The following is a 24,691-nucleotide window of genomic DNA, read 5'->3' on the forward strand; positions in this document are numbered from 1 at the left end:
GCCAGTGTGACTGTCCCAGCATACTGGTGTGTAACCCTGTCCCTTAGTAGAGGCAAACACAACTGGTCAGCGCTGAAATCACGTCTTGCCCATGCTTGGTAGGGGGCTGAGGCCTCGGGGGAAGGATTCAAGTTGTCTTCCCTGGTGCAGGCACAGACCAAGTGTTGCCAGCCCTCACAGCAATGCCCTGTGAGCGGTCACAGGCTCATCGCTAATGGAACCAATCTCTGCAGTGGCTGCTCAGGAGGGTGGCAGCGAGCCAAGGCCCCAGGTGTGCAGAACCATAAAGCTCTGGCCAGTGCTCTTTGTCTCCCAAAATTCAGACTTCTTCTCAGGACCATCTGCTCTGTTAGAAAAGGAAGTCATCTTCCTTGTCCCACTACTTCTGGGCAGGCCAGTCCCACCTGAGCTGGCTCAAATCGTGAGTTCAGTTCTTTGCTCCTCAGTCTCCTTGTGCTGGAAGAGGATCAGCTCCCAGGGGAAGCAGTAGGGTTAATGTGCTCCACAAGCATGAAGGGAAAGCGCACCCATGGCAGGTTGCAGTGAAAGGTTGGGTTACAAGAGATGCAGGATGCTCTCCCACTCAGCCCCCCCTGAGAGAGTTTAGCACTAACATCCTTCACTCTGCAAGGGCTCTCTTTGCAGCTGAAAGATCCAGAGAAAGCCACCCACTTAGCTGGCCAGAAAGCAAAGAGGAGCTCCTCCTTCAGCCTGAAAACATTCAGCTCATGAGCCTGCTCTGCAATAATCAGTGCTGCAATACTTTTGGCAATCTTTCTCAGTGATATCACTCCTTGCATTTTGTTATCTCCTACCTGCATGAAATACTGAAACACAAGAAATTAGTGCTCACAGCAAGCAGTCACATCAGCATTTCAGACCAACTTTTCCCTTATCAGGGTGGTGACAGTCACTTTGCAATGGAAACAAAACTCCTTTCTTCAAGCTCACAATGCCCATCTGTGCACCAAGTCCTTGTAAGCAGGTTTGCCTCAGCTGACAGCACGTGGTGGAGCCCAGTGTGACCAGCAGGGTTACACACCAAATGCACAGTGCCTTGGAGCACCTGGCTTCCACACTGCAGCTGAGGAACTGGAAATCTGGGAACTAGCTGTGCCAAGTGCGCCCAACCCGCTTGATTTGGCTCTCAGCCAGAGACACCTGGGCTGGTGCAGAGGGGATGGCAGAGAGCAGCCTGGGCACAGGGATCAGGGGCACTCCAAGAGAGGGAACACAAGGTGTCTCTTGGGATTCCAGGCTCCAGCTGATGGCAATTCCTATGGCATAGCGGCACGGTTGGCCACCACTGAAAGGAACCAGCTGATTCTTTTTTCTTTTTGTGCTATTTAGGTCTTTGATATAAAAGACCTGACTCGCTCCACATATTTGCTTGCTTTTAGGGCTCAATGGGGATGAAAATGCACAAGAGTGGGAGAAAACAGCATTTGTGGACAGAGCTGGATCTACCTGCAGTCACCAGGATTTGCTTCAGCAGCACAGACTTTTCCCCCTTTTCACACCCACGTCACTTTGTCAATACCAAATATGCAGTTTGAGAAAAGAACTATTAGGATTTGCTTGGAAAACACATGGCACAGCGTAAGATTTTGCTGCAGGCATCACTGTTGTCCAAAAGCTGACCAGGCATTCATCTCATTTGGATACAATCCAAAGGGCCAGACCCCTAGAGGAGCCTCCAAGTGATCAGGAAGCTCTAGTCACACATCACTGCCCCACACCTCTCAGACACAAGCTGAATTCCACAGGGAAGGAGAGCTTTTACTTGGATAGTTCCATTCAAATGGCATTGTGAAAGCCAGAGGGTGAAGGGAAGCTTCATGCTGACATTACAGGGGACAAACCACAAGCTTCTGCATGATGTGTTTCACACCACCAAGGGCCAGAAGAGCACCACACGGTAATGAGAAACTCTGGTAAATGAGTCTGTGAGTAAGCAGGCAGGAACAGTCATCAAACACAGTAATACTTGTGTTTTCTGCCACAGCTCCCAAGCTCTCTTAGTAAAAGCCAACTTAGCTAAAATATGTTCTTGTATTACAGTTGTGGTTCACAGTTGTGGTTTCTTCCTTCTAACAAAACTGCAAGGAAAGGGACCATTTAGTCACACAAGACTGCTTGTCAGTAAAGAAAATACAAATTTACTTTTATTATAACCATAAAGAGGCATATATTTAACAATTAGCTGTACATTCAGCACTCAGGTATATCTGTGTCAAACTCAATTCTCTTACTGCTAAAAAAAGAACACTTCTCAGCAATGCACAACCTGTGCTTATTAGGATGTTTATTGTCTCTGTATTGCAGTTATCTTGACAGACAAGCCTCAGGATACAGAATAAAGCTTTACTCTTGGACCAAAATAGGAGGCAACATTTTTATTTAAAAAAATTAAAAACAGCAAGTTTCTAGTCAGATAATATAAAGCATCTTAAATTAATCTTTTGAAACTATTTACACTATTTGTAAACGTAAATATCTGAAACTGTACATGTTTAAACAAATGTTCATTTAGCAAACTGGCTGTATAAACTGATTGCTCTTCTAATCCTTCCACCAGCTGTCCTAGAGCTGTCTGGGTACTCTAAGAGAGAAAAAGATCCCAAGCACAAGAGCGACTACTGCCATGGTTTACCCTTCACAACTCTTCTGTACAATGTCTGCATTAAGTTAGTCATAACTCTGTACAGTGACCATGCAGTCCTTCTGAAAAACCTTATAAAAAACAAATATACATATATTACAATGCACTGGACATTATTTTACAGACTGTATTTCTACATAAGTAAAGGGAGAGGGCAAGTTTTTCTCCTAGTTAGTTCCTTTACTTAATTTTTAAGGAGTCATGTAAGGTCCTATTAGTATCATTTATGTATTTCAGCACCACTGCTGTAACACTTCTTGTGGTAGCTTTCAGTCCTACCATCTTATACTCCAGTCTTGTTAATTATATCAGGAAAATTATTAAATCAAAATATCACCGATGTGCAAGGAAATTTCTTCATATTCCAAAGTACAGAATAGGCTTTATAAATAAGTTAAAGACCTGTCACATAACCCACTACATTTTCATTTTACAGTGCTGCACCATGAAGATTTACACACTGAGAGACCCTGAAGTGTTCATTCCATTAAGGGCCAGGCATTTAGCATCCAGCTTTCCACACTAATGTCCAATTAATGCTCACTCAACAGCGTGCACTGTTTACCAGTCACCGAGTACTTATCCTCGCTTTACAATGCAGATTTGACAGCCTTGCACTTCAGTTTCAGGCATCCCCACACCCCCTGATCAGCACTTTCTCCAGGGCACAAAGGCTGTGCCAGCTCCAGACTCCCACTGTAAACAATGTGACACCACCATCTGATCTTGAGAAAGACAAAAACACTAACTCTGCCCTAAAATTAGACAGCTGAAACTCTCAGTGCTAAGCAGTGCTGTAAAGCATCTGAAAACATGTAGTTCACTCAGAAACAACAGAAATTATGTTGCACAGCTTTCCATTGCAAATCCCAAGGATCTGAGACCTTCACATGGAGAAAGGCTAGATTATGACACTTCAGGTCAGGCCTCATAACTCCCTGTCACAAGAGTGTAAGAAAGACAGCCCATCCAGCGTTCCAAGAAACACTTCACATGTGGGAAATTAGGGTTTCCCAAGCAAGAACCTCTGAACTACTTTCAAGCATGTGGTGGATCACCAGGATTTTCAGAGAAGTTAAAGAAAAACTCAGAGCATGCCTTCTTAAGTCTAACTGTCATACCAATATGGTCATCTCCCAACTCTCAGAAATATCTATTGCTGCTCTCATTTGATCTCCTGCACTGTATTTCCAGCATCTCTTTAAAAGTGTGACTTTCCATTGCATATATCAACTCATTAAGGGAAAGCAAGATTGGTTTTTACATTAAAAAAACAAACCAAAAAAAGTTTTCAATTTTGAAAATACCTAGAAAAGGCAGTAATTGAGCTTCCATAAGAGTAATCAGCAAAGGGGTTTTTGTTTCACTTTCTTCTGCCTACTGCTCAAGCCAATGCAAATCAAGAAACCTGTTCATTTGGGGTTTTTTCCCTAAAACAGGGTAAAGCAGCCTGGATAGTTTTGATGCAGACCAGACTGCACAGGGATCCTTCGCTGACTTCAAGCAAATGTCTCTGCATTCCTTTCACTCCCTGGCATTTGGCTGAAGCTTATTCCAAGCAGCCTCACTCTTGGCCTACTTGGACATCGACAAGAGTAAGTTCACCTGAAAGGCAAAATGAAAGCCTATGTTAGGGAAGCCAAGTTTTAGAACTGATGTGTCACATTTTAACCTTTAAACAAGATTCCTAGGAAGATCATTAATCAGAAGACAGTTACAAAACAACAGCCAAAATTTCCAGTCAATTGCTTTTTAAAATGACGACTATGCTGACCACTCATTTCAGCAGTCACAAACTACTGTGATAAACTTCCTAAAGTAACTTCATGTGTTGTCAAGAAATTCCAAAAAACAGGCAAACTGGCAAAAAATGTTACCATTCACCTCAAATATCTGAAACACACTTGGGATCCTCCACAGTACTTGTTTCCCATCGATTACAATATGGTTTCCCACACACTTCCGTTTGTAGGGTAAGTGATCCTAAGGTTCATCAGATAAACAATTAAAGGGAGCCATCTCCTCCAGGGTAACCTCACCTCCTTATGGTGCATCACTCCCACTCCAGGACAGTGCTCCAGGACAGTTATCACACATGCCTGTGGCCACACACACTGCAGGCAACATCCTCTAATCCATAAACTAGATTACCTGCTTAAATTATCCTGTGATAATCAAGATTCTACCCACATTCCCTAGACTACTAAGGTTAAAGTGACATTTTTAAAAGCCTACTTGGTTTCTGACAGAGAATCCTAATAGAAGGAATTCTTAACCCAAATTATCTCTAAGCCTACAGACCTTGCAGGGTTACACTTCCATAAACACCTGCACATTTTCTCTCTACAATTCACTTCGAATGCACTCTAGCAATTCATTCTCGTGCTTCCTAAACGTAAAAGCTGCTGGTTTTTGTATTTGTCAAAGGAAAGACTGCCTTCAAATGCAGTTTTTTTAAGGCATATTCACTGGCTTTGTTACCTTTCCAAGAAGACAATGCCAGGAAATGGCAAGACTCTTCTACAGTGCTGTAAAACTCAATTCCCAGCAACATCAATCACCACCTTGGTTTAGGAAAATCTATTAGACATTCATTAAAAAAACCCAACCAAAGTCCTCTCCTAGCTGAGAGTTTTAAGATCAGATAAAGCCCAAAGTTTAATCATCCAGGATTAAGGGGGATAAGAAATAAATAATGATACTGAACACTGGAAATATAAAAAATGAAAAAAATCTATGTTTATAAAAGCCAGTCACATGAAAGAGCAACTGATAAAATAGGGACCTTCAATATATACCTGTTCCATTGAAGGACAAGCTATGATCTGGAGGTCTTCATTACTAAATTCTTCCTTTAACAGAGCATGGAGTTTCTGGAACATTTGCTGAATGTTATTCTTTTAAAGAAAAGAAGAAAAAATCAATATTAAAAAACACAACACCCATCTTAAACCAGAATAAACACAATGTACATGGAATAGCTACTGAAGTGACCAGGGAGAGAGAAGCAGTCAAGCTCCAAGAACATTTTTTCTAAAACAAGCCCCAAAACAGCTACAGGAATCCACATTAGCCATGAGACAAAAACTTCAGTTAGATGTGCTACAGTGAAACACTGAGTCCTAAAGACTTAACCTGGAAGCTTAATACTCAAGCTTGGCTCCCCTGATTGTTTACAGCAGGTTTTCCACTCAGTCTGTATCACCCTTTCTGCCTCTGGTGCTCTTGCCCATGCATAACTGACCAAAATCGACTGGTTGGTGTGGGACAGAGTTAATTTTCCTTATGGCAACTCATTTGGTGCCAGGTGGAAGATGTACACAATAAAGAGCAGCAGTTACTTCCCTGTAGTATCCATGTGTTGCACAGTACAAGTGAGAGCAGTAGAGCTGTTTGGATTTGGCTTTTTTAAGCTGAAGATATCACCATGAAACATCTACAGGAAAACATGGCAGCAGTACTCACCCTGACTGGCTTAAACAGAATTAATTCTGTATCTTTATTGGACAAGTATAAGGACATGCTTCGTAAAGTTGATGGCAACTTTGTTTTTATTGTCTTGTAAGTGGAAGAGACCAGATCGTTGATCTTTGCTGAAAGTAAAAGCAAATGTGTTTAACGGGCTAAAATGGAGTTCTGCTTGCTGAAATCTACACTCCAGAAAATCATCTCCACTCTCCTGGGGCAGATCATTACCAGAGGTTTGAGTGGAAGGGAGAGAGGGGGCGCTGGGCTGTGCAGCATCAAACCCATCACAGGACCACAGCTTGCCAGACCCTGCTTCCATTCCCTGCAGAAAATGTACCCATCCCATTTCTGAAAGCTACCACATCCTCCTGAGGCTTCTGAAATCACAGCCCTTCAATAGCAACTAAGTTCTACAGAGGCTCTCTCCCAAAAAATCTAACTGGAAAAGCAACTGCTGGGAAACAGTGCTAGCAAAGAGAACAGAATCACAAATCCTCCTTACTGGTTATAGGCCATGTTTGTGAGAGGAAAGGCTGCACAGAAATCTGGATTTTGAATTAACCAGACAGGAATCCTCTGTCAGACAAGACCTTCTTTCTTTATTGCTAGGAATTTTAATGATTTTACAAGATCATTGCCTAAAGGCCAGCGGAAAAATACATTCTGTAGTTTTCAAGTACTGAAATTAAAATCCTGTGTGGGTTTTTACCCCCCTCAACTTCTGCCACATCTAAATTTTCTGCCTAGTCCTACTTCCCAGACAAATGACTCCAGGAAACAGCAGAAACTCTGATTCAATTTGCTTCTATACACATAATTATCTCCAAACAAACATTTAAAAACTCCTGAAGAAGAGGGAGATATTAAGTAGAACCTCGAGTTAGCCCTTGAGAGTGTCTGACCTATGGAGCAGCACTGAATTATGTATAAACATGGCTGGCTTTGCATCTTAAGAATATGATGCAACAGAAGGTTCCAGTGTATGATTTGGAATAATCAGAGTTTTTCATCCAGAAGCACAACTTTGTAAAGTGAAGAACAAAACAACCAAGGAACATCTAAAACTGCCCCAAATGTTCCTACAAAGTGTTCACATTTGAATTTTTAAAAAATAGGGAAACAAACCCAGATTCCATTTTTGCATGGTGACAGGAAAACTCAAAACAAAGTAAATACCAAATGTACAGACAATAAGGGCGTCAGTGAGGATTCATTCTTTCCTACACAAGTAAAAGCTTTATCATAACACAATTAATTAATTCCTTAAGCACATTCTGTATGCAGTTGCAGAAATGCTGTTTACATGCAATCACATGTAAACAGCACAATCACATGAACAATCACAGCTTGAGAAATACTCAAGGCATTCATCTACTGCACCAATTAAACACATATTCTGAAGTTTGTCAGGTTTTTAGAGCTGGCTTAAGACATTTCAAATAGCACACAGGCTCAAATGGAAGCCAGGATTTGCAAGAAAAAAGTAGACAGTTCTTATATGTAGAATTTTTCAAAATCAATCACAGTCTCTCAGTCCAAGTTATTCTGGCCACCTCTTCAGATTCCTAATAGTAACATGAATATAAACCAAAGTAAATACCTGGTTGTGCCCAAGGTTGCTGTGAAAGGCTGTAATTGGGACCTCCTTGAGTGGCCATTGTTTTTAAAGCAGCTGCCTAAAAGAAGTAAAATCAACAAAATGATGTTTCTTTCAGTTGAGTTCACAACAAAATAACCAACTAAAAATTGCACAACTCTCTGAGATACCACAGTGTACAGAATCTCCACTGATCTGTCTCTTCTATGGCCTGACTTAACAACACACAGGGGAAGCAGCTTGACAGAAATGCAATTCAAAATTACAACCATGATCAATTCTTGAAAGTAAAATTCTAAATGGGATTAAATTTACAAAGATGCTTAGGCACCTAAGGATACAAAACCTCAACAGAGACTTATCCTTCAGCAGCTTAGTCAAATTCCCCAGATTCCCAATGAATCACTGAGATCACTCAGACAATCTATCAATCTCACCAGTTACCCATCTATATTTTAGGCATGCCACTGACCCCTACCCCAGCATGACAGGCATGAGTAAATTTAATACTGTCATCTTCTAAATTCTTTAAAAATCAGCAGCTAGGATATCTGCAGTCCATGCAATGCTGTGGCCCCAGTTTCTGAGAGGTCATGTCACTTATTTTCAGAAGAGATCCTCTTGAGAGGTTTTCTCACTAGAAATCCTGGCCTCTAGAGCAGGTTCTAGAAAGAAATGCATTGAACAAGACATCCAATACTCCCTCAAGAACACACATGACCCAAGACTGTTTTTGAAAGCTTACAAATGCAATCAAAGTAGTTTCTGCAGAAAGAAAAGCTCCTCCCAACCTTCACACACTTGTTACCATTCAAGGAAAAATTAAAGCTTCTTGATCAAAGAACACAAGGGTTGCTTGTAAAAACAAGCTATGACATGTTCCTTTAACTCCATTAATCTCAAAAATGCCTGCAAAATTGCTGTTGGAACTTAAAGGAAAACACATTATCTTCAGCTAATCACACAGCACAGCATATTGTCATATACCCAATTTAAATACCAATTCCCTTACCCTCCCAGTACTTCAGTTAGGTTAACAAACATACAATACATTTGTACCTTTGTCATGAACTCCTCCAGCTGGTCTATAAACTGTTTGGTTTGCTGCTGAATAAACTGCTCACAAGCTGATTTCAGATGACGATCTACGTCTTTCTTGGAGTCAATATAATGTTCTCTGATTTCTGGAGTACCCTTGAACAGAGAACAACAATTCTCTTCTTTTTAACTGCCAGAGATCACCACACATTTAAATGACCCAATTTTTCTTAACACAATAAGACTCCACATTACCTCCAGTAAGAACTGTATCAAGGCATTGTTGCTGTTCAGTCTAAAAAATCTTGAAACTGCCTTAGGATTCAGGATTTTAAATGCTGCATCTGTGAATCAGAAAGTCACTCACACTGTAAGTCAATGCCACTCAGCTCCAGGAACTACAAACTCTAATCACTCATTTATGCATAAAAATGGCCCAGCATGAATGACTATGACTGCAACATTAATGACTCTAGCACTGCTCAGAGTGGATGCACAAGTGCACATGCACAGAAGCACACAAAGCTTAATTCACTACTTTTCAGTGGCACCTATGGTACACCTGTACCTAAAAGTTGCACAGTCTAAACAGATAAATACCTTACAAGAAACTAACAAGTTGCTGATATTAACTGCAGTGCTATAACCATGAAAATTGTGTGAGCTCTCCTTTTCTTCTTACTGTAATCTACAAGTGGAAGACTTACATAAGCTATTCAGGCATTTACAAACAAAAATTTTGCACACATTGCCTGGGAAAACCAACTACAGTTGTGTGAAAAAACTTTTAATTGGCACTTTTTTCTTCTGTGCTTAGCTGCTTTAGTTAGGACAAAACAACAAAACATCAAGGTTGATAAACACTCATGTTTATGTTCTGTACACAAGTCTCAAGAAGGAAAAGCAACAATGTCTGTAAATAACACAAGATACTGAAATTACACCTATAGTCTCAACAGGATGCTGGCACACTGAAATCTAGTCAAATTGGGAAAAAGAAAATTATTAGTTACAGTATAGCTTTTCACCCTACTGTCAGCCATTTCTCATCCTACAAATCTATCTGCTTTTTTTTTCACTTCAAAAGGAATTGTGCATTCTGTATGAAACAGGGGAGGGAAAAAATATGTAAGAGTAAAGAAGTGTTTTCTGAGACATTAAATAAAGAGATAATACCAAATATATAGGTTTGTAGATTTTGCACTGAACTAAGAACCTGCACTTCTATGTAGTGAAAGGTGAACACAGAGCAAGATTATTTTTGTTCTCTGAATTTTTTACCAGAAATTTCAGAAATTCCAAAGATTTCCCAAATTACTGATTAGAAGACTATAAGTTAGTCCTTCTTCCCACCTAATATTTCAGTTACATGAACCTTAACATTATACTACTTCAAAGAAATTGGACAAAAGCATGACTTTTACAGTAAGCAGTCCCACTTCATCTGTAAATACCAAATTAAATCTTAAACCTGTGTGCAGGAAGTTTGGTAGAACACAGTAAAACTATTAGCCATATTATTTTTCCTCTACAACTCATCTCAAATATAAGAGCCCTACTGGCCTATGCTACACCACAGTAAGAATTAAGCACAACATACATCTTTTCAACACCACTGCCACCACCACCCAATGTAAAGAAAGTGTTTTCCATTACTTACCACTACCACCTGCAAAGCACTGGCTGGCACAAAAATTTATTCCATTAAATGAATATGGAGAACAAACTTGTGTGTCAGCCAGGACAAGACACCAAAAGGATGTATTTGCCCTTTAACCTCCAGTCAACTAGAAACCACTCAACAGGTAGGAGGTTTCATTGATGTTCAAATGCAACAAGTGAAATGGTTAGTGTAAGAAATGCTTGCTCAGAGTTAAGACTGCAGCATATTAGCAGGAAAGAGAAGTTATTTCTTCAGCTTTCTCTTCTGGAATGGAAAGAGAGAAACTCAACATGCTTCCAATAATTTTTCCCATTATCCTTACAACTTGGAAAGTGCATGACAGTTCAATTTTGTGTTAAGAGCTTTTTTCCTGAATTTTGTAAGGGAACAATAGTACAATCTCAAAAACCATGACCATGGCCACTACTACTATTTTCTTACAAGAGACATGCTCACTACATAATACCATAATACCGATACTGTTCATTGATCTTGCAAAATAAGAAATCCTTCTCAAAACAAAAACCTCACAGAAAGGTCCAGGAAATCTTAATTTGCTCTAGCTAAGTTGACTATGTATTGTTAAATTCCCCTGCTAAGCAGCAGAAAGGAAAGATATTCCTTTAACAGGTCAGAAAAGAGGAAAGACAATTCTGTGCAATAGAAATGTAGATTATTTAGCTGTTCTTAAAAAAGAATGGATAAATGAGTTAGGTCAGCAGTGAAAGCAGGCAAACGCATTTCATACAAAAATAAGGAATTTATTAGATACATTTTGAATTGCCCCGAGTAGGAGAATGATTTTGGTTTTTTTCAGAAGCTAGGAACAAAGCAAGAGATTAGAAAAAGCATACAGGTCATTGCAAGTGAACATAAAATAAACCCAAAACTTTTGCTGGCACAAAGGGAGGACAATCCTATCCCATTCTGTAGCCAGCAGCTGTTTAGTACCTCTAGTTTTCTTAAGGTCCAGGGAAATTTCCTTAATGGTGAAATCAGTGTGGAAAGGAGCAATTTGTTCACGAAGAATCAGAAGGTGTTTTATTAAGAAAAGCTGTCCATCGACCTGGGTCTACAGCACAAGAGAAAGAACATGCATTACATGTAAAAAAAAAAAAACCAAACAATTAAATGAGGAGCAAAGTTTCAACGTTTCCAGTTTTATTACTTAACAAGCTTTTTCCATTAGTCTGTAGTGTGATTAACTACACTCTGGGATCAACAAATCCCATTTCTGTACTACTCCTAATACACTGCACTACGGAAGCATTACTTCTACTTTAATGGGATACTTTATTCCTTTTTCTTAGAAGAATTAGATTACACAGCCATATTACTAAATGTCCTCATCAAGTAAAGGTATCCACTATTTGAAAGATACAAATTTATTCTTCTTCAGAGAGAGGAGTTTCATGTAATTCACAAAATTTATAGTTGAAAAACATGAGGTTCTAAATTCGTTTTCATCATTACAATGACTAAAAAAAGTCAATGTTCCTGTAATAATCTTGATTAACTGTGCTGTTCTGCAAAGGTCTTACAACGCATTTTTCTCATGTCATTAAACACAAAGCTTAGTTAATTTCTAAACAGTGCAGCAAAGATACAAATAGTAAAAGAAGACCAAGTTCACTCTATCTAAATGATGCATTTTGCACTGCTTGTTATTTTAACTGCATGCTTTATAACATGTGCTGGTTTTAATCTTTAAAATTCATGGCTCATTGAGGTAAAAGGAGGAGACTCTAGAAATCAAATTCGTTTCACAAGCTGGAAGAGGACTTTACTTGATACAATGTTAAATAAAATAGAAAAGAATAAAACATATTTAAATCTGCACTTTCACCAAATAGAAATTTCACTAAAAATGAGTGGTGGAAAGGGCCTCTTGAGTTGTTTGGGGTGATTGGTTTTGGTTATTTTAAATTCTTATATGCATCATTTTACCGGATAACACTAAATTAACATGCATCAAGAACAAAGTGGTAGAGATCCTAGTTCTGGGCCAACCTATTTAGGGCTCATTGCAGAACAAGTTTCATTCTCTGCAGTACTTTTAAATCAATGCTGGCCAGGTACATAGTGCTGGAATTGGTATTTAACTGTAGAATTCTGAACCAGTTACACAGGAAATAGCTATCTGCTCAAGCTAAAGGGAAATGTAGCTTGCACTTCTTTTTAAAGTTGCTATTTTTAACAGATTTTTTTAAAGGACACTCGAAAGAGACACTTTAAAACAAATAACTTCTAATCGTAACTAAAACCTTTTTCATTACTAAAGAGTTACTGGTTATAGAAATCCAACAATTTTACCCTACTAAGACTTTTCTTTTTTTAATTCACTTCCTGGCTGTTAGGAATTAGCAAATTACTACAGGATTTAAAGGAACTGTGACAGGGAAAAAAAGTTTACTCCAACTACTTAAACACAGTTAAAGTGTAAATGACTTGATGAATCTGCATTGAATTCTGAGCAACACACCAGACCAAACCTTTTGATAATACAGTTCTCAGCAGAGAATACTTAAAACTTCTTCCCAGTGAACATAAGTTAGAAAGATTTTTAAAAATTCAGACAATGGAGGCAGAGAAAAAGAGAAAAGAGTAACAGGCAGTGAAAATAAATACAAAGTCCTCTAGCAAAAATTTCCCTTTAGGCATCATTTTACTGAATTCCCATGAGTTCGAGCAGCCTGTAAACATGATTGCTACAATCTGTATGCCACCTTTTCAGACATGCTACCAGGTGAATCATTATCTTTGCCCTGTAATACATTAACCATAACTAAGAACTGGCAATTCCACCAAGTCTCTGGGGGCAGGGCAACATGCTTTGACTAAGATTTTAACAGAATTCTGAACCACTGCTTCATGACTTTAGATATACAAAGGGCTGGGGGCTGTGGAAATCACAGCCAAAGCACAGATTCTGACCTTGTTTTTGCTGATGGAATCGGCAGCTCCCAGCAGCGACTGGATGCAGGCAGATAAGGCCTCTTGTGATAAACCCTGAAACACTGCCCTCTGCAGGGAAAAGGAAAAGAAAAAAAAAGACCAAGAGAAGAGGTGTCAGCAAAGCTTAGGCAGAATTTTAAGAGTTGCACTGTGTGAACAATGTGTTTACCAGCTTATAAAACTCCAGATCAACTAGCTACAAATGTTGGCTACGTGCAGTGACAGAGGATGAAGCATTCACATACAAAAGCTTGCTACAACCACTCAGGCTGGATGCGGGTACCCACACAAGCCTGCCCTGCTCACCCTGCAGCTCTGAATTGGCACCTGGGTAGCAACATGGTCAGTGACACCTCACACTTTCAGAGCCAACAGCACGAATGGTGTGTGCTGGGTAACCTGACCAGACACTCTTTGTGTGTCAGGGCAACTACCTGTGCGTGCAAGCTACACCTGAAACAGACACGAGATCATTGGAGTGAGCTTAACCTCAGGCAGCCTCAAATTACCTCACATTTGTGACAGCTTAGTAAACAAACATGACAGCTGCCACGGCCCAAGGGACACGGAGCAAGTGCTTAAGTGGCAGCAATACGATCCTACGGCTGAGCCAGCCATAGGAACACAGCTCACTCCCACCAGCACTGCAACAGAGCCCTGACTGCTCCAGACCTGCCAGCACCACTTCATTCATGTGTTCCCTATATAAAGGGTGCCAGTTCTGCTACAGCATCTCAGGGGAAAACTAAATTAACCTCTGTGCAGATACACTGTAAACGAGCCTTGCAAACAACACAGAAATCACCTCATTTACAAAGGTCTAGCTGAAAACAAGGGCAAATATCCATCTGTTTTAGTGGGATTCATATTTCAAGCACCAAAGCATTAGTATTTTCCGGCTTCTTATTTAGTAATAGCATCTTGGCAGGAGTTTTGTGTAACACGCATCAAAGATATTTTGAAATCCATTAAATGTGTCTAATAAAGATACAACACATGCAGAAAAGCAAAAACACTTGCATTAGTTTCCTCAGAGACTTAGCAGCATTGTATGCTGTTAAGTGAGCAACACAAAACAGATTCTAGTGGGAAAGTCTTAAAATATGTTTTAAATAAACATTGCTTTTGTTGCTGATAGACAAGAAGATTTCCACTGTCTTAAACTTTGGAATTGTGTTACTACGTTTTGGAACATAGAGAGATGTACCACCAAAAAAAATTCAGAACATTTTCAAAATGTAGAAGCAGCACAGTCACCATTTTTAAGACCAGACACATCACACAAACACATTCACCCAGTAATTTCAGCAATAAAATCATTCCCTGTAATTGACCCAGAACTTTCTATTTTTTCTTGTGCTATTCACTCCTCAACTTTGGTGAGATCAGTATCTTGAACATCAGACACTGAATTATTTCTGTAACAGCAAAAGCAATAGATGTACAAATCAGTGCTATTTTTCCAATTCTACAAATATAAAATTGTCTTGGAAATGACGGCTTCAATTTGTCTGTTCACTTGTTTTACATAAAGATAGCAGCAGAAACACCAAGGGGTTAGAGGCTGGAATTGTCCGTTCCTAATTTGTATTAAAATATTTAGACATGATGCTCTACACACTTTATAACTTCATCTTAAAAATTAGATAAAGAAATGTTTGCATACATCTATACATCTGTACAGTTTGGAGAGACACACTAGAGTCCTTCTGACAGTAGGATACCACATTCCATGCAGATCTGCAGGTGAAATCGTGCTCTGATGCCTGGGATTAAGGGATTCAGCTGAACCTGTTTAAAAGCAAAATACACAGATGTAAAGCTTGCCCATCTGTCCTTCCAACCAAAGGAGACTGTAATATCAACTGTAATATAAAATTCCATTTTATACTCTCTACACAGAAATATGACATTTTATTTTACCCAAACATGTTATTTTTTTTTTCCTTCTGAGCAGGTCAGTACTAGATTTCTGATGTGAATCGAGCACAAGCCTATGAAAGACATGAATTTGCTTTCAGGGGTGGCCCAGCTCAACCTTTTTAAATGAGTTAGTGTTACAGGCATGTCTCCAATGACACACACCTCCCACTCCACTAAGCAGCTGAAATTATCAGTTAGCGAAAAAAAAATAGCACAGGAGAAAAGAATAAAAAGAAATGGTTAGAGATCATGGAATTACAGGAAATGCTTAGGAAAAAAAAAGGGAAAAAACATTCTATTTATTCACTCTTTCCCTTCTGCTGGGGATAATCCTACATGGATTGAACAGTAGCAAAAATATAGGGTTTAAACATAATTTATAAACTGTAAAAATAACAGCAAAACCAATTTTGTCATGAGATTGTTGCAAACAAAAAAAAGTGCTCCTCCTGGGTAACCATCATAATAACACAGTATGCTCAAAATGGATTTTCACAACACCTGACAGACAGAGGTCTGTCTTCATTTTGTCCTTAAATCAAGCTGGGAAACAGCTGAGTCAATAGCACCAGAACTCTGATTTCAAATACCAACCATTTAAAAAAACTAAAATTTTTGAAGTTTCACCTGCTGATGGAAAATGCATTTGTGTTTATGTGATCAGTGAAGAAATCATCTGAAATAATCTAGTAATATCTTTCTACCTTTTGCAACTATAAATTTATTGTCACAGTAATTAGAAAGCCTGTAAAATCTTATGATATCTGTTTGAGGTTTCTAGGCCATTTATTAGTCACTTCAGCTATTCCTGCAGGTCCTGAAATGGGAGAGAAGCACCTCTGAAGGACAAATGATCCAAATTATCTCAGACACACATCTTCAAATTATACCATATAGGTTCCTTCCATCTCCTGAGTGCAGGTGAGATTTAAAGGACTTGCAAATTCCATATACCTGGGGTGAAGTACGATGAACTCCATTCTCAATGGGATTTGTGGAGTAAAGCTAGAAACACCTATGCAGACTTTCCAAGCCAAAAGCAAGAAACTACCATGTAATCAAAAGGAAGACAAGAAACAAGTGATAAAGAGCTAAGAAAGATGCTGCTGGGTAAATAAATAACACTGTACCACTCTGAACAATGATAAAATAAAAGGAGAAATTCTTTATGGATCTTCGATAGTAATTTAAACTCAAACAACTGGCATCAGAACAGCCATATTTTATGAGATTTTATGCCAGTTTGCTGTAATTTGTGTAATTACAGACACATGGGTCACACGTTTAAAAAGACAAGGAGTGAATTCTGAATTATTTTAAATACCTATAATTTAAGAGACATGCCTGACACACCAAATCACCTTTCCATCTTAGCATAGCTAACAAACAAAAGCAACCTCAAGTACATATCTTGATGGCAGGGACACTTTTCAGTCGAGAATACAAAATCTCACGTTTATACAAAGTACAATAGATGCTGTTGGTTGCAAAAGTAGTTGCTTCATATAACAGACTGTACTCGAAGCACAAAGAAATAGCAGCAAAAGAACAAGATCAGGCTGTTTCTCATCTAAAACACAAAACTAAACTTTGAGACAAAGTTCACCTCTAAAAATTGCTTACGAATTTGTCTAGGAAAAGAACCCATGCAAGTTTCTCACAGATGGTTCAAGCTAATGCTCACAGTCCACGAGCTTTATGCATTAATTTGACAATATGAGATGTATTTCATACCAGATTTAACTAAGCTGCAGGACTCAGGATCTTCTAGCCGGACATCTGAAAATGAAGCTTCAGATGGCAGCTTCTTCTGTTCCTCTTTCAAACTCTGTGCAATTTGCTGCAAAGAAAGATACACAATAATATTTTAATATCACATAACACTGCTTTGGTTACAACAGATAAAAGCATGCTAAATAGCAGAAGAAATCAGCTACACTCAACTTCCAGTGTTTCAAAGACATTTAGAAGAAATAGGCAGATGTTTCCAAAACAGTGGCAGAAATGTTGCAATGTGATATTCACAAACACCTATCTGTGTAAAGCACTGCTCTTTCCATTTTGCCTGTTTTACCGACCTCTCTATAATGACCTATAATGCCACCTAGAAAGGACAAAATAGGGTAACCCAGTTCAACACTTACTAGGATTTTAAACAGATCATTTTTTATGGCTTTATTTCCATAAATGACATGTGCAGATGGCCCAAAAGTACTCTCTAGTTTATTCCCTGCAGGAGTTCAACCAAAAGCCTTCCCCTAACATTACTCAACATTTTCACTACTACTACATTACTTCAACCTTTTCCACTACTTGGTCGGCTTCAAAGCAACAAGAGGCAGCAAGAATGGGCAAAGAACTGCATTAATATTTGAGCAGAACAGCGCAAGAAACATTTCTGCCCCATGCTTTTAACATTTTAATAATTCATTTACTAAGACAGAAGGGCTCTCTAAATAGCAAGGTTTTAAGGTTTAAAAGCAATCAAGTAGCCAAATGAATCTCAAACCAGGCAAAAACTGAAGTCTTATGAGGACATATGAAGAGCAGCATAATTTCTCAATTTGGAATGAACTTTCTCTTCCTTAACTGAAGGGCCATAGGACCTTTGTTAGAAAATAAGGCCTCACGCAGACCAAACAGGAGAATCACTTGCCTGGAGATGCTTATTAGTCCTTAAACTTTCAATACAAAGAGCATGTACTCAACAGACTCACTAGCTTCAGGGTTTAAAACCCCGTGGATATCCAAAAAAAAATGCCAAAGTACTAACTGTAGCACAATAAAAGCTTTAGATATATATAGATCTAAAGCTTTTATTGTGTAAGGACAATATCACAGCAACATGAGTTCACTACTGGTAATTTTCTCACAGTGTTTTTTCTGTTTGCAGACAAGAATTGAGCCCAGTAAGGTACAGTCACATAATGTTAATGTCTTTCAGCCCACAGCAAAATACATGTATTTTAGGTAGGTAGGTAGAAGAGAGAGATAAGACAGACAGACAGACAGATAGCTGCTGTGTTCTATATAAGTCATGTTCTGATTCTGAAGTCAAACAGCAGCTTTCTATCAACTGGTCACCGGGAACTCAGTCCTACAGTTTTCTAAGCATCACCAGCTATTCTGGCAGCTACGTGGAAAGCAGAATACAGTGACAAAATTTGGATCTTGCCAGTCCATGCTGGAAAAGCCATTCTCAGTCACCTCAGTCCTTTGACAGCTTGGGTCTCTCATTATAAAGTGAATTTGGAGGGGGATCTTTACTATGCTTTACTGCTTCCATGTAGTCTTCATGCAGTTGCAGCTTGTTCTAGTCAAAAACTCATTAAAGGTTTCTCATTGGGCATTTATTTATTTCCATGAGTTATTTCATTTTTTAAAATAAGTAGAATTAGTTTGATCCATTTCAACAGGAACACTGACTCAAAGGACTTGGAATGACTAAAAAATGGCTAATACTGATAAGAACTTGAAAAAGGCTTCTGGAAGCCATTGCTAACATGTTAAATTATTTGCAAATCTCCTCTCACACTGCCTGAGCACAGGGTACACACATGCCTACCAAAAGCTAGTTGACCAGTAGTTCTTAAAACAAACTTGAAGCTAACTGGGACTGTCTCAAGCATCGTTTCAATTCCAGCTCAACTAGGAAATACATTGGGTAATACCTATTACTGATGAATGTAAATAAAAATTCAGAAGCTTCAAGTTTTGATAAAACTGTTAACTGTGAGAACTACTGCCGTTGTCACTAAGTTTGACATAAAACATTGACATCTAGTTCAGGGCCACAATTTAATCTGCAAGTGTCAATTTAAAAATGTCAATAACACCAAATACACCTAAGAACAGGAAAACCCAAGCTGCAAAGCATTGAATTGCATAACTGCATACACTGCATGTACAAAGTCAAGGCCAATGAAGAAGCTGAGGCTGTACCTCCATCATTTCCAGCTTGTCAGGATAGGCGAGATCGCCGGGCGCGGGCTTGTAGCCGGTGATGTCAGTCTGGATGTAAATGTGTGTCCTGTAGACAAGGCGCTCCTGCACATCTTCCAACATCTGCTTGACACCAGCTGCAAAGGCTCCCAGTTGCTCAGCTGACAAAGATAAGAACAGGCACAAACTTGTTAATGACAAAACAAGCTTATAGAAACACAAATCTGAAGTATCACACATATGACCATAAAAGCCTGGCTTGCTGCAGATGGAGTCAGGGTATTTTTGGAACAGCAGCATGCAGACAAATTTGTGATAAACAAGGAATTTACTGAACTCCATGATGCCGTTGCTTTGGCTCCCCAGATTTTCATTAGGCTATGAAAATGCAACCTCAGATGCATTGTTAGAATTAAGGGTTCTATCTATTTCAGACCTGGGTACATTAAGTGGAATTTTGGAGGGAACAACAAAGCAAGGTGGCTTTGGTTCCATCACAGCCAATACTCGTGGTGTGACTGTTGGGAGCTGAAAAAAACAGATAAACCAATGCAGGTCACATCAAACTTAAGAATTACTGTATCAGCCCAAATTTAAGTAGAAGTAAGACACTTATGATAAGCCAAATGATTAAGTCAGCAAATTTTTGCTCATTCCAAAGAGTGTCACAATTATACTTCCAGGAAGGTGAACAATTCTTCATGATTACTGGCACAGCTTCAGTGACAAGGAGCTACACTGGGTGATAAATCAGGTACCAAGGACGACTTCTATTTATTGCCTGGTGCAATAAAGACTGAAAGGATTCCATTCTGCACTGGTCATACTATGAAATGAGATACCAGGTCGGCCCTCTCCTATGAGACTTTGGGCTCTGCATACTCACAAAACTCCAGAATCTACACTGCTACTTAACTCCTCTGCTGAAGTTACAATTTCTAATCTGGGAAACATGACATTAAGGAGAATTGAAAAAAAATCAGTTTCAATTATTTTATCATCATTATGCAGAAAGCTCTACATGGATGATGCATTAGCAGGGCAAAGTGAAGCAGTTCATTAATTTTAAAAGTTAATTTAAATCAACCCTGGTGCATGCATATACACTGGGTGTATGCTTGCTAGCATTTGTACAATCTAGAGAAAACATGACTAACATCAGTACATTACTTAAAATGATGCTATGCACAGACCCAAATATACAGACCTTCAGTAGAAATGAAAAAGCATAATTAATTTTACACAAACATGTCAAATATGAGGTTAGGTTAAGATCCACTAGAAAGAAATACGCATCTAGAATTTCTGGCTATGCAATTAAATAATTTTATCAGTTAAGAAGACACTTAAAAACAATAATCTTCAATCTATGAGTTACCATTGTTCTGTACATGATCCTCAAGCATCTCATTTTTGAGAATCCCACAGAGCTCAGAAAGTGTCTCTAAGTGAATGACATGGATGATCATTGGCCTCAGGACATCATACAATGAAAGACACAACTTCTCCAAGAGTTCACTATGAAGAAAAAATAGAACAAAGCAAAATATTTTCAGGATCCCTCAAAAGCAAAAGAAAATTTTATCACAAACATAGATTATTTTGTGGCAAAGATTTTTGAAAGGAGGGAGAGAAAAAAGGTGTCATAGAAGACTTCAGACAAGACAGTTTAAAATATAAACCCACTGTTACCTAAAAAGTAGGAAAATCTTTCCTTTTAAAAGATGTGGCATATCAACTGCTTAAAAATGGTGTTAGAGCTTTTAATTAATTTTAATATAAAATTTTAAAAACCCAAATAAACAAAAAAAAACCCTATACAAACCAACCAACAACTCAACCTGTCACAAAGGGAAGACGCTGCAACCTGGTTTTACTTGGCTACTATGTAAAAAAACACTCCTGCTGAGCTCAGAATCAACAACCCGAATTTTCCCTCGAGAAAAGGCTCATCTGATTGCAAGGACTCAACAGTGTATTAGAATCAGGAGCACACAAAGAGGGATGCAAGAGGAGAAGCTTGGTAATGTTTTCTGTCATAGCTACCAACATCTCAGAACACACTTTCCAATCTAACTGAAGTTATGATATCAATACAGTGACACACCAGAAATCCCACTTCCATGGATTTTTTTCTTTCATGTTCAAAGTGGTGCATATCCTGGTTAAGACATCAAAAGCACTCACTCTAGACATTTTTGCCATTCTCAATGCTCCCCTCACTAATCACATATTAGGCACTAATGCTATTGCCAGTAGCTGAAAATTCAAGTAATTTCTAGAGTTGGAAATATAAACATCAAGAACACTGAATAATGACAGTGTGATAAAGACACTGAGTTTACTGCACTATTTGTTTTTTTTCTAATTCACAAAAAATGTCTGTCAATGGGACAATGACACTTCAGTTCCTCAGACTGGGAACAAAAATGCTCATGAAATTACGCAGCAGAAACATTTTGAATGCCTCTTCCTTCGCATCCTATAGCACCACAAGTAACTTGATAAAACAGTTAAAAGCAGAAACAAAAGAGAAAGTTTCACTAGTCTTATTTATTAACTACAATACTCAATCTCAGATCTTTACTCTTGGATAGAATTTTGGTAAACTCTTATCTCTACACAGACACCAGGCTATAATATCTTCAGAGCACCTTAGCACTGCAGAAAAGAAAATGAGGCCATGTATTACGCTTAGAGAAACCTAATAAAGGAGCTACTATTTAAAACATTTTTTAAAAAATATTTTATTTAGATGTAGGCAAAAAAAAAAAAAAAAGGGAACCAAGTTCTTAGGAAATTAGGTAATTACATTCCATCAAAATTAAAAGAAAAAAAGAAGTCTATTATCATTCTTGGTGTGAATAGCACTAGTGACAATATTTCTGGCTGAACAACATTTTACACTGATTTCAATTAGGGATGTTTAGTCCAGGATTTAGACTGAGATAGCTAAACTGATTCTTAACCAAATTTATTTCAGTCAACTCAAATTCTGAGCATGCCCTACACAAGGCCACAAACCCTCAGAAAAGACTGGGCCTACTCTGGCACTGTGGTTTATCTCTAGTGAGGCTTTAAGCAGTTTTGGTTTTCCTTTAGCTTTGAAGGATGGGGAGGGTACTTGGCAGTCTTTTTCAGGTTACACACTTGTTTAACTTAGGCTGCACTCAATTTAAGACATTGCAACACTCAAAACCAGTGTCTTGCTCAGTCACTAATAAGTTAGACTTACCCTAATAGGGACACACTTTAGTTAGGAACTTTATTGCAAGGGAACACGACCTACCCAAATTTCAAAATCAAGTATCAGTACTAAAACATACCAGAAAACTGGAGGGGCATAATCTATTCAAATACTTTACCATTACAGGTTTGTTGTAAAAAACTCAACAATACTTTTCCAATACAATTACTGTGTGAAACAGCACCCTGTCCCTCTTTTAGGTTTAGGCACGAGAGACTGGGACACCGCTCTTGTCAGGCATCCATTACCCTGCCTTCTGTTCAGTCCAAATACAGACAACATGCAAATATTCCTTGACAGTAAGGGCAGCTCATTAAATCCTTCCGGAAAAATAGCTGGAGCTCATCAGCCTAACTTCAGACTGAAGTAAATGAATGCACTTGTGCTACAGGCTGTGCAAAACAGGCTGTACAAAAACAGCTGAGAGCTGTAGACTTCTACAGCTATTTTCAAAGAACCTGAATATCTTTATCTACAGAGCATTTGCAAAGATTACTTATGGAGAATGGGAACTATCAGCTTTGCTTGAAGAAAGAAGAAAACACAAGAACAACAAATTCTAATGCTTAAAGTGATTAAGCTGTTTTTTTTATCTTGCTAGTTCTTACCAAACCATTTGAACATGGCTCTGTTTGCCATAAAATATTATCTGCCACATCACAACACCCTAAATACAACATCCAGTTAAACAAAACCAAACCAGGATCTACCACCTACTCCAGTTTTGGTGTTGGTTTTGTGAAGAACTCGTTGTAAAGCTGGTGTTCATCCTGGCATACATGGACCATAAAGGCACAACCACTTCGTACCTGTATTCACAGAAATACAAATACTTGATTATTAAATTATTTTCTTTGCATCAGTATCACAAGAGATATTAAAGGTATTATTACTATATATTACATATTATGTTGTGATTACTACAGCTATGATTAAACTGAAGGTTTGTAAAATTCAAAAGCAACAAGATGAACTCTAAGAGTACGGGCTGAAAAGATGTTACTAGCCAAATAAAAGCTCACTGTACAACTTCTGCCCCTTTGTTTCTGAAATTTAAGTAATCACATTTTATGCTTTTTTTTAATCCTCCCCTCCTCTGTGAGGTATGTAACAGCATAGAGTTTTTACAGAAATAAAACATGTATGGCTTGAAAATATTAGTAGAACGTTAATGATTCAAACTCACAGACAACAGTAACAATTCTGCATGTAAATGACTGAATTAAGTAGGTTCGTTTTTCCTGGGGGAGAAAGGATTAAAACATGACAAAACCTTCACAACACATGACTACTTTACCTACCAGAGCACAATGATCCCTGTTATTCTGACTGGTTAATTCTGTAACAGTGCTAGCGATACTTGGACCAAGTAAAAGCTCCCGCTGGTCGAGGTAACATTGATGGATTTCATTGAGAACTTGCTGATACCTAGCCAAGAAATTAAAACAGTAACTGAAGATCATTTTCTGGCACACATAAAATGCGTTCTAATATCCTCTTTAGGTCTATGTAATTACAATTTTTAAAACTTTCTTTTAAACAAATAATGTGCTTAACAGTACCTAAACAAAAGTAAATATTTTCAAAACTTAAAACTGTTGAAGATAAATTATGTAGACATACTCACTCTGGCATTTTTTCAGATCTTTGCTCTACTTGTTCAATAAGAGTCTACTCAAAAAAAAAAAAAAAAACAGAGAAAGAAGTATTATCAGTAAATCCATTTTCTGTAGTAATTGGAAAACAGTTTGTAGTATTTTTCCACAGACACAATATGCAATCTTTGGACATTCACATTTGCACAATATGCAATCCCTGCATTCACACTAATAAATTCAAGCCTCATTTTCATAACTTCCTTTTTAAAAGTTATTTACCAGCTACTTACTCTGACTTTGGGAGCAGCTGCTCTGAATTTCACATAAAACAGCGTGAAGGCATTGTCAGAATTTGGCACAGCTGAAGGATCCTGAAAGAAGAGATCAGTAATTGGTTAAAAAGCAAAATACTATATTTGGCTTCTAGTATATAATGGCTGAGATAATTAGGCTCTAAAACAGGGTATTGGTTGCTTATGCTTATGCTTCCAGTGAAACAGTTCTTTGCCACTTCCCACTAACAAAGGCAGGCTGGTTTCAGAATTTAAAGTCAGATGGAAGAACAAAACCCAAGCCAAATGCTTCATCTAACAGCTTC

The 24,691-nt window shown here is 38.4% G+C and overlaps 1 protein-coding gene across 1 annotated transcript in view; it reads right to left on the bottom strand.

Moving 5' to 3' along the window:
- Positions 1 to 2,136: 2,136 nt before the first annotated feature.
- The window catches only part of COG3 (component of oligomeric golgi complex 3), a 30,628-nt gene continuing 8,073 nt past the window's right edge, over positions 2,137 to 24,691 (bottom strand). The window contains exons 8-23 of the mRNA XM_063149325.1: positions 24,384 to 24,464; positions 24,123 to 24,166; positions 23,797 to 23,923; positions 23,213 to 23,304; positions 20,627 to 20,766; positions 19,249 to 19,409; positions 17,041 to 17,146; positions 15,050 to 15,174; positions 13,363 to 13,452; positions 11,380 to 11,500; positions 9,021 to 9,109; positions 8,787 to 8,921; positions 7,731 to 7,806; positions 6,128 to 6,255; positions 5,461 to 5,559; positions 2,137 to 4,267 (exon numbers count right to left, since the gene is read on the bottom strand). Of these exons, the coding sequence (XP_063005395.1) occupies positions 4,238 to 4,267; positions 5,461 to 5,559; positions 6,128 to 6,255; positions 7,731 to 7,806; positions 8,787 to 8,921; positions 9,021 to 9,109; positions 11,380 to 11,500; positions 13,363 to 13,452; positions 15,050 to 15,174; positions 17,041 to 17,146; positions 19,249 to 19,409; positions 20,627 to 20,766; positions 23,213 to 23,304; positions 23,797 to 23,923; positions 24,123 to 24,166; positions 24,384 to 24,464 (1,644 nt within the window). The 3' untranslated portion in view covers positions 2,137 to 4,237. The remainder of the gene's footprint in view (positions 4,268 to 5,460; positions 5,560 to 6,127; positions 6,256 to 7,730; positions 7,807 to 8,786; positions 8,922 to 9,020; positions 9,110 to 11,379; positions 11,501 to 13,362; positions 13,453 to 15,049; positions 15,175 to 17,040; positions 17,147 to 19,248; positions 19,410 to 20,626; positions 20,767 to 23,212; positions 23,305 to 23,796; positions 23,924 to 24,122; positions 24,167 to 24,383; positions 24,465 to 24,691) is intronic.

Source organism: Melospiza melodia, chromosome 2 (genome assembly GCF_035770615.1).
Source record: "Melospiza melodia melodia isolate bMelMel2 chromosome 2, bMelMel2.pri, whole genome shotgun sequence".
NCBI classification, from domain to species: Eukaryota; Metazoa; Chordata; class Aves; order Passeriformes; family Passerellidae; genus Melospiza; species Melospiza melodia.